General features: G+C 68.0%; 1 protein-coding gene across 1 annotated transcript in view; it reads left to right on the forward strand.

Annotated features, from left to right (window-relative positions):
• The first annotated feature begins 6,010 nt into the window (after positions 1-6,010).
• Positions 6,011-10,169, forward strand: part of GLIS2 (GLIS family zinc finger 2) — a 6,110-nt gene continuing 1,951 nt past the window's right edge. The window contains exons 1-5 of the mRNA XM_029913501.1: positions 6,011-6,347; positions 6,713-6,885; positions 7,611-7,787; positions 8,930-9,063; positions 9,922-10,040. Of these exons, the coding sequence (XP_029769361.1) occupies positions 6,173-6,347; positions 6,713-6,885; positions 7,611-7,787; positions 8,930-9,063; positions 9,922-10,040 (778 nt within the window). The 5' untranslated portion in view covers positions 6,011-6,172. The remainder of the gene's footprint in view (positions 6,348-6,712; positions 6,886-7,610; positions 7,788-8,929; positions 9,064-9,921; positions 10,041-10,169) is intronic.

Consider the following 10,169-nt stretch of genomic DNA (forward strand, 5'->3'; position numbering starts at 1 on the left):
CATTGATACCTGGCAAGCAGGGACCCTGCTCTCTGCAGGGGGCCGAGGAGCATCGTGGGGAACAAAGCACTGGGTGGGTGGGAGCTAAGCACTGGCTGCGGGAGGGAGTCGGGCTTCTTCACCCCCAGCATCTCCTTTGGCTCCCTGTGGGGGAGGGGTTCTGTAATGCTCTCAGTGGGTGGTCCCCCAGTGCTCTCAGTGGAGCCCCTGGGTCCTGAGCGCTTTTAGAAGTCTGGCCCAAAGAGACTTGCTGGGGGTCCCAGAGCAGGTGGTGGGGTTGGGGCATGATCAGCTGATTCCCCCCACCCCCCACAACTTCACCAGGAGCCCACTCTGCTCTCGGGATACCTGCCGTGGAGGGGCAGTCGGGAGGGCTCATGTGTGTGTGCTGGGAATTGGGGGAAGGGAGGTTTGTGTGTGTGTGTGTGTGTGTGTGTGTGCGCGCGCAGGGGATGGGGAAGGGAGGGGTGTGTGCAGGGGATGGGGAGGGGTGTTCACAGGGGATTGGGGGAGGGGATAGGTGTGTGTGTGCAGGGGAAGGGGAGGGGTGTGTGCAGGGGAGGGGAGGGCGTGTGCAGGGGAGAGGGGTGTGTGTGTTCAGTGGATGTGGGAGGGCAGGGGAGGGGTGTGTGCAGGGGAAGCGGAGGGGTGTGCACAGGGAAAGGGGAGGGGTGGGTGTGCAAGGGAGAGGGATCGGGAGGGTTTGTTCAATGGATGGGGGAGGGGTGTGTGTGTGCAGGGGATGGGGAGGGGTGTGCACAGGGTAATGGGAGTGGGGAGAGGGGTGGGTGGAGGGTGTGTCCAGTGGATGGTGGAGAGGAGGGGTGTGTTTGCAGGGGATGGGGAGGGGAGGTGGTGTGAGGGGACAGGAGCGCTTTGCATGCGTGTTTGGAGCACTGGGTGTGGGGGGCGCTGGCTGGTGGAGGGGGCACTGGGGCTGGCTGGTGTGTGTAGCAACCCTTATTCTGGCGCCTACTGCTGGCCCGAGTGCCCAGGTCAGTGCAGCGTGCCTGGCTCCCCCGCCCTGCCCAGCATCTCTGCGGGAGCTGGAAGGACCTGGGAGGAGAGGCTGGGCCAGGCTCCATGGCCCTGCTGAGCTTGCCAGTGCGGGGCCAGTCGGTGCCACTGGGCTTGGCCTGACCCACTGACGCATCGCTCAGGAGTCCTGCCTTCTCTGTGAGTTCACCCTGCCTGTTGCCAGCCCAGCGAGCTGCCCCCAGCCCTGCCCCACACCCCACGCAACAGCCCTGGCCCCATGGGCACAGGCTGCATTGCCCCAGCTGGAAGACAGGAGTCCGGGGTGGGGCTGTGTCTCCCCCTTGCCGCCCCTGCTCAGCCTGGCGCTCAGCCCCCGCCCCCGGCCGGTCCTCGCCCCCCACGCAGGGCTGGGAGGCGCTTTGCATTCCAGAGCGTCTGAGCCTGGCCTGGCCCGGTGCCAGCATGGGGGGGGGCACCTGGGCGTGGGGGCAGGGACAGGCCTGCTCGAGCCAGGCAGAGCCAGGGAACAGGTGCCACACGGGCACGGCTGGCAGGGGCTCTGGCCCGGGCGGGGGAGGAGGAGGCTGGCGGGGGGAGAGGACGTGCAGGGGGGAGCAAGGGCTGGCCTCGGCTCCGCGGAAGTCTCTGCTTCCTGCTTGCCAGCCTCGGGCTCGCTGGAGAGGAAAGAGCCCCCCATTCATGCGCCAGGCGCTGGGCTGCAGCTGCAGACGCAGGCGGGGTGAGGGGCTGGCGCGGGGCCCGTCAGAGGGTCAGGAGCAGAACGAAAACGAACCTGGCCCACTGCCGGGGGGCACTGCTGGGAGTGCCCCCCAGTGCCATGCTGGCAGGGCTTGGCACAGAACCCAGGCCAGCAACCGCCCCCGGGGGGCAGTGCCCACTGAGACAGAGCCTGGCTTGAAGGAACAGCACAGGGCCTGTGTGTGTGGGGGGGGGGGGGGGGGAATTGCTTGAACCTGTAGAAAGCGGGGGATGCCCTAGGATATTTCTGCCCTTGGGGTCCCTGGGGGTGCAGGATGGAACCCCCTGGGGTGTCAGTGCTGGGGGATGGAACCCCCTGGGGTGTCGGTGCCGGGGTGGGGGATGGAGCCCTCCCAGATGTCAGTGCCAGAGGCCCGAAGCTGGCTGTGCTCTGGGCTGGAGGGGCCTGGTGGTGGTCGTGGGGGCAGTCCCAGGATGTCTGTCCCCTGGAATGGGAGTGCTCTGATGCCATCACTGGCCCGTCCCTCCAGCCCTGCGGTGGGGAGGAGGCTGCAGAGGTTAAGCCTGGTGCGGGAATGTCTTGGACCCGAGACTGAAGCCCCTGTGGTCCAGGGGGCCCCGTAGGGGGGAGCGACCAGGCCATGTGGGCCTGAGCCAGGCTGTGCTGAGTGCAGGGATGGATGGGCTGGAAGCTGGGGACATCGCGCCTGCCCCTCCTCCCCGCTGCCTCTCTGCCGCGCCCAGCCAGTGTCCCTGCCCTGCGCTGCGCCACCCTCTGCCCAACCCGAGCACTGATATCCCAGCTTGACCCCAGGCTGGCTCTGTGGCCCCCACCCCATGCCTGGCTCAGGGCCTGGCAGTCCGGGCCTGACGTGGGTCGCGGTGAGGAGGCAGTGGTAGGGGGCTCCCAAGGGAGGGTGCTAGTGAGCCCTGGGCTCTAGGAGGAGCTGGCTGAGATCACAGCTGAGACAAGCACCTTGTTCTCAGCCAGCTGCAAAACAGATCCTTCTCCAAAGCCAGTGTGGGCACCTTGCTCTGCACAGGGGGAGGGGGAAGGGGGCAGGGCCGGGGGGGGAGGTGCCAGGGCTGAGACAGCAGGGGGTGTGGGTTGGGATTGAGGGGCACTGGCAGAGCTGGGGGCGGGGGGGCGTAGCAGGCCTGGTGTGTACACAGCCCCCTGCATTGTCCAGTCCCTGCTGGAAGGGGGTGAGCGCGCCTGCTGGGGTGTGTGTGCGATGGGGGGCTGGATGGCTGTGGAGGGACGCTGCAGGGCTGGCCCAGTGGGTGCAGCAGGGATGAACTGAGGCAGCTGAAGAGGCAGCGTGTGCTGCAGAGCCGGGGGAGCTGGCTGTGGGCACCGTGGGGTTGGGGCAGGACCGGGTGTGGGTACCATGGGGCGGGGGGGACGGGTGTGGGCACTGTGGGGCTGGGGGGGCCTGTGGCACATTCCCTGCTGTCCTGCTGCAGGCAGTGCAGGGTGTGGGGCTGCTCACTCCCAGAAAGGGGTCTGCAGGGCCGAGCGCATCCCACGTGGAGGGAGGTGAAGGGGGTGGGGCTGGGCATCTCGCTCTTGGATCTGCTGGCGTTGGCAGAAGCCGGGACAGTGGCAGGACGAGAAGCCCCTGGGCTGGGCGGCGGGCACCTGTCCGTGATGCCCCTGTTCTCACAGGTGGTGGGTGGCAGATGGATGATGCCCCTCCCCTGCCAAGGAAAAGTGCCTGGGCCCCTGCTTGAGCCGGCCTGAGGCGCTCAGCAGAGCCCCTTCCTGCACAGCCCCCGCCTGGGCAGGGCCAGCCGCGGAGCTGCCTGGGGTCTCACTGCAGCACAGGCACCTCTGGGATCAGGCTGTGTGGGGTGCTGGGGGCTCTCCAAGCACTGCCACCTCCTCATCACTGTCCCCATGGCCAGGTGGGGAAACTGAGTCACAGGGCGGGGGTGGGATGTGCGTGGGCGGGCCAGGGCATGATGCCACAGCAGGAAGCAAGCAGGAAATGAGCCAGGCCTGGCGTCCACGGAGGACCCCAGGATGGCAGTGCAGGGCCCGCCTGGCCGGGCTCACAAGGAACCAGCTAGCAGACAGCTGGCAGCCCACCAGGTCCCCTCCCCTGCCCCAGGGAGAGGCCCCGGGCAGGGCAGGGCAGTCCAAGGAGGGAGGCCGTGAATGCAGCTGGAGCCTTCCCAGGCTCTGAACTGCCGAAGATAAATATTTACTTCCTTCCTCCCCCTTCCCTGTGCCCGGCGCAGCCAGACAGGGGGCCACAGGCCGGCTGGAGGGGGGTGGGCGGGGTGCCCCTCCCTGCCCACCCCAGCGGGGCTGCCCCCAGCCAGGAGCAGGGAGAGCCCAGCAGCCCTTTGGGGGCTGTCGAGGATCGGGGGAGGGGCACGGTCTGCTGGCTGGGCTCTGGGCTGATCCAAAGCTGCCAAGTAGGAAGGGGCGCAGGGCCCTCGGGCACTGGCTGCCGGACCCCAGCCAGGCCTTGGGGCGCCTAGGCTCGGCGCAAACCTCATGGTGCCCAGCAGGGCCAGCCTGGCCTGAGCTGAGTGGCTCTGGGCTGGCTCTGGCGCGGGCTGGGGCTGGCAGGCAAGGGGCAGAGTGAGGCTGGCTGTGAATTGGGCACCTCTCATGTATGGGAGCCTCGTGTTGGGGACGGTGCCCCCCATGTCTGGGTCTGCCCACCCCCCCCCCCGCACCCCCCCCCCCCCCCCCCCCCCCCCCGCTCTCTGGCCCCCTGCTGCCCCTCAAACCTGCCAAGCTGAATCCCCTCCTGGCTCCAGCAGCTTCGGGCTGCTGGTGATGGGGAAGCGCCTGTAGCCCCCTGCTAGCCCAGCTCTGGGCTCCCCACATGGCCGGTACAGGCCTGGTTCAGACTCCCTGGCCTTCCCTGCCCAGAACCCTAGGCTGTGGGAGTTTGTCCCCCCAGAGCAGGCTGAGCTCCAGGTTTGCAAGCTCCATGATGTGTTGCAATCTCCCGCTGGACGGCAGGAGCAGCAAGGCCCAGGGCAGGCTCCTTCCCCAGCTGTCAGAGCTTTGCCTCTCCCAGCCCCGCCGAGGATCTCAAAGCACCTGAAAACCCCAGGGGGCTGCGGGTTGGGAGTGAGGGGCATCGGTTGGATGCTTGCCCAGAGCCCCTCTACACTGGGCCTGGCTTTGCCCTGGTGTCTGTGAGCACCGCATAGGCCTGAGTAACCGTGTAAAGTGGAAGGGCCGGCATGTGACTGGGCTGGTGTCTGCTGGGCCCCACCCTGGCCTGGGCCCCGCCCTGCAGAGCCCTGCGGCTCCTGGCGCTGCCCCCTGAGCTGTGGCTGCTGCAGGCAGAGGGGAAACAGCTGCTTGTAATTCCAGACGGGTCACTGTGCTGGGGGGGCTGCAGCACAGCTCTGGACCAGCTCAGCCAGTTCTGCCGGCTGCCTCTGGCCCCATCCTCCCCTCCCCGCCTGGCAGGCTGGGCGAGGCAGGCGGTCACTGAACCCAGCCCCTGCCTGATGGCTCCTCACTGATCATAGGACCCGCCCCCATCTGGCTCAGTGGGAGTGGGTATGGGGCTCCATGGAAAATGTAGGGCTGAGTTCTGAGCCAGGCCAGGGGAAGAGCAGGAGCTGGGACTCTCCAGTGCAGCCAGGGTGGTGAGAGGCCGCCAGGACTCTGCCCTCCGGGGGGGGGGGGGGGCACTGGGCAGGGGAGGGAGCTGGACGGGATGGGTGGCAGGAGCAGTGTCGTGGCACCTACTGCACCTGCCTTTCAGCTCTGCAGGTCTGGCGGAAATGGGGTTCAGGGGGCCCCAGGATTGGGCTAGCAGGGGGCTGCAGGTCAAGAGTGAAGGGCACCAGCAGAGCTGGGGGGGTGTGGGGGGGAGGCCTGTCCACAGTGTCCTACTTTTGTACATAGAACTGTTCCTTCTCCAGAATCTGTCCTTGCATTTCCCAGCCCCCTGTTAAGAGCAGGCCTGGGGACAAGTTTTTGGGGGGCTCCTGGTGGCAAGTTGGGGGGGGGGATCCTGGTGGCAGGATTTGTGGGCTCTTGGCAGCAGGTTGGGGCAGGGGTGCTGGAACAATTTGTATAGTGGGGGTGCTGAGAGCCATTGAACCAAACTGTAAACCCTGTGTATGATGGAAACCACTTTAAGCTGTGGGGTGCTGCAGCACCCCCCAGTTCCAGCACCTATGGGGGGGGGCTCCTGGTGGCAGGTTTTGGGGGTGCTCCTGGCAGCAGGGTGGGGGGGCTCCTGGTGGCAGGTTTTAGAGCTCCTGGCCCCGATCCTGTGGCCGCTGGGACAGCCTCTGTGCAGGGGGGTGCATGGGTGTCCGTGTGTGGGTCCTAGAGAGTGGCACGATCCAATTCACCCCCCTGCCCCTCTGCTCCACTGCAGGTTGCCTGGACACCCTGCCCCTGTCCCCGGGCTGCAGGGGGAGCAGGCCCCAGAGGACGCCGTCTGCTCCCTGCCGGAGGACGCTGCTGGTGGCCAAGCCGGGCACCATGCACTCCCTGGACGAGCCCCTCGACCTCAAGATCAGCATCTCCAAGCTGCGGGCAGCGCGGGAGAAGCGGACACTGGGCAGCACCAAGCACCGGGCCTTGCACCGCGAGCTCAAGAGCCAGGATGATGGTGCCGCAGCGATGGGCCCCGGCTCGCCTGGCTCCCCGCTGGCCGGTGAGAGGGGGAGGGGCGTCCAGGGCCCCACCCGGGGGGACTGCCTTCCTGCACCCTCTGGTACGGCACCAGGAGGCACCACCTGTGTGCAGTCTTCTCAGGGTGGGACCGGTGGTGAGAGAGCCTTGGGTCACGCTCTGCCCCCTGCTGGCCACCTGCCCCTGGGGCTGGGCCCACACGGCTGGGGTCCCCCAGGCCGTGCTGGGATCCCTTGGGGCAGGCCATGAGCTGTGGGGTTGGGCGCAGGGAGTGAGGAAGAGGGGGGTCACTACCGCGTCCTGCCCCAGAAGTGGCTGCATTGCAGTGGTGGGGAAAGGCGCTTGGGGCGGGATTTGCTGCTCAACCGCTGGCTTTGTGCTCCCCAGGTCCACTGCTGCCCTCCAAGTACCACGACAAACGGGACGCTCGCTTCTCCTCGACGCCCCTGCTGGACCTCAGCCTGTCGCCCCCATCCGGCCTGGACTCCCCCGGTGGCAGCACCTCGCTGTCCCCTGAGCGGCAGGGCAGCGGGGACCTGCCCATGGCCCCCAACCCCCATGTAAGTGATGCGCTATGGCAGGGCGGGGGCTGGGGCAGACAGGGGAGCTGCTGGGAAGGGGACTGGGGGCACCGTGGCAGCAGCTCCCTCCCTCGACTCAGCAGGAAGAGCCTTTTCCAGGTGGCTGCCCCTCTGTCCAGGGCAACCCCAGACCTAGGTCCCTGGGTCCCGCTGGGCTGTGCTGGCCCGCCAGGGAGGGGAGGGGGAGGGAGAGGGATGGACTGGGGTGGGGGGGGAAGAGGGATGGGCTGGGGCGGGGGAAGGGAGTGGGATGGGCTGGGGTGGGGAGGGAGGGGGAGAGGGAGGGCTGGAGTGGGGGGGAAGAGGGATGGGCTGCGGCGGGGGGGCGGAGGGGCAGGGGGAGAGGGATGGGATGGGATGCGGGGGAAGGGAGTGGGATGGGCTGCAGCAGGGCTGTGGCGGGGAAGGGTGGCTCACCCGGCCTGTGCCTGCCTGGGGATGGGCACCAGGCCCACGCGGGGTATGCGGGTAGTGGTGCGGCAGAGCTTGGGGGAGCTGGCCCCAGCTGGGACGGGGGGGTTGGGTGCAAGGGGGGGGCTCATTGCACTGCAGAGCTTTGGGATCCAGCTGTGCAACATCCTTCATCCCTCCTGATCCCCAGGGTGGGGCACGTCTCTGACCCACCCCAGCCCCCCCGCCCCCCCCCTCGAGCTCCCTGCTCCAGCCAGTGTCTCTGACCCAGCACCTTTGTTCTCCCCCCACAGGATTTCCCGTCCCTGCGCTACATCGACGGCCTCCCGAGCTCCTTCCAGTTCTTCCTGCCCCTGGGCTCAGGCGGCGCCCTGCACCTGCCGGCCTCGGCCTTCCTCACCCCCGCCAAGGAGAAGCGCCTCTCTCCGGAGCTGCCTCTGCCGCAGCAGCTGGTGTGTCGCTGGGCCAAGGTGAGGAGGGCAGCCGGGCCCCAGGGGGCTAAGCCCATGGCCCCAGTCCTGTGTAGGGTAAATCCCCTGACATCTGCGTCCTAGAGGGGGGCTGCAAGGGGCATGCAGTGGGGCTGGGGGGCAGCGAGGAGCATGCCGCGGGGCTGGGGGGCGGATGGGGGCAGTGAGGGGCATGCTGCGGGGATGGGCAGATGGGGGCAGCGAGGGGCATGCCGTGGGGCTGAGGGGCGGATGGGGGAAGCAAGGGGCATGCCGTGGGGCAGAGGGTGGCAGCGAGGGGTGTGTCATGGGGTGGGGGGGGCAGCGAGGGGCATGCCGCGGGGCAGAGGGTGGCAGCGAGGGGTGTGTTGTGGGGTGGAGGGGGGCAGCGAGGGGAGTGCTGTGGGGCAGGGGGGTGCGAGGGGCGTGCTGCGGGGCAGGGGGGATGGGGGGCTGCGAGCAGTGTGCCATTGGGTGGAGGGAGGTGGGGCAGAGGGTGCTGTGAGGGGTGTGCCACAGGGATATGAGGGTCAGAGGGGGGTGGGACAGAGGGGGCTGCGAGGGGCGTGCTGCGGGGCAGGGGGGATGGGGATGGGGGGCTGCAAGCAGTGTGCCATTGGGTGGAGGGAGGTGGGGCAGAGGGTGCTGTGAGGGGTGTGCCGCGGGGCTATGAGGGTCAGAGGGGGGTGGGTCAGAGGGGGCTGCGAGGGGCGTGCTCAAGGGGTGTGCCACGGGGTGGAGGGGGCTGCGAGGGGCGTGCTGTGCGGTGAAGGGGGATGGGGCAGAGGGGGCTGCGTGGCGCATGCCATGGGACAGGTCTTTGGGACACTGCCCCTCCTGGCCATTGGTGGATCTCTATGGGCCACCTGTCCCAGTCACCCTTCCCAGCCCGGCGCCCGCAGCCTCTGGGGCCGGGCACAGCCGTGGCTGGTCTGGGCTAGGGAGTGACGGGGCGGGGTGGGTACATCTTGGCCAGTCCTTGGGGGGGCCTGAGCCACTTCCCACTCGATCCCTCCTGCCGTGCATCAAAACACCCACCCCGCCCTCAGCCGGGCCCCCTGCAGCCGCCCCTCCCCCAGCCGGGCCCCCCTGTGATCCCCCCCAGCCAGACACAGTGGGGCTCCCCCTTCAGCCACCATCTGACCCAACCCTGCCCCCCGCAGTGTAACCAGCTCTTCGACCTGCTCCAAGACCTGGTGGATCACGTCAACGACTTCCACGTCAAGCCGGAGAAGGACGCGGGTTACTGCTGCCACTGGGAGGGCTGCGCGCGCCATGGCCGGGGCTTCAATGCCAGGTGGGGGCTGGGGGCACTGAGGCTGGGACAGCGAGCTGCAGGGAGGGAGGGAGACGCGGCTCGGGACCCCGAGACTGATGGGAGGGAAGAGGAAAGAGATTCAGGCAGATTGCGGTTTCCCAGGGAACCACGTGTGTCAGTTACACCAACAACTGTTAGTGACACGCTGGCCGGTTATGGGGCAAGGATGGGGGGGGATCAGGGCTGGGCGGTTACGGGGCAGGAATGGGGAGATTGGGGCTGGGTGGTTTCGGGATGGAACAGGGATCCATGCTGTGTTGTTATGGGGTGGGTCAATCAGGGCTGGGTGGTTAAAGGGCAGAGATTGGGGGGGTTGGTGCGGGGCACTTATGGGGTTATGGGGCAGGGATGAGGGGATCTGGGTGGGGTGGTTATGGGGCAGGACAGGGATTCAGTGGGGGGCAGAAGCAGATCTGGGCTCTGCCCCAATTGCTGGGTATGATATTGGACAAGTCCGTGTCCTCTCTGAGCTGGGGACCGTTCCTGGCCCCCCTGGGGGCGGCTGTGGCGATTTGTGTGTCCTGTGACGGGGAGAGGGGAACAGCTGTTCCATCAGCTCCCTGGGTTCCCATGGCAGCTGCAGCCCCACAGCACCCTGCTGGGCCGGCTCACCCCAGCCGGGCCCCACCTCTGCCCGTGGCACCCTGCCAGGCCGGCTCACCCCAGCTGGGCCCCCCCTCTCCCCGCGGCGCCCTGCCGGGCCAGCTCACCCCAGCCGGGCCCCCCTCTCCCCGTGGCGCCCTGCTGGGCCGGCTCACCCCAGCCGGGCCCCCCCTCTCCCCGTGGCACCCTGCGTGGCCGGCTCACCCCAGCTGGGTTCCCTTCTCCCTGGGGCAGGTACAAGATGCTGATCCACATTCGCACCCACACCAATGAGAAGCCTCATCGCTGCCCAACCTGCAACAAGAGCTTCTCCAGGCTGGAAAACCTTAAAATCCACAACCGCTCGCACACAGGTCAGTGTCAGGGATGGGGCGCCTGGGTGTCACCCCCTTGCACACAGGTCAGTGTCAGGGCAGCCCATGGCCCAGCGGCGGCGGCCCTGTGGCATGCTGGGTAGGGCAGCCCATGGCCTGGCGGCAGAG

The sequence above is a fragment of the Terrapene carolina genome, unplaced genomic scaffold (genome assembly GCF_002925995.2).
Source record: "Terrapene carolina triunguis isolate 2854851 unplaced genomic scaffold, T_m_triunguis-2.0 Scaffold695, whole genome shotgun sequence".
Lineage (NCBI taxonomy): Eukaryota > Metazoa > Chordata > Testudines > Emydidae > Terrapene > Terrapene triunguis.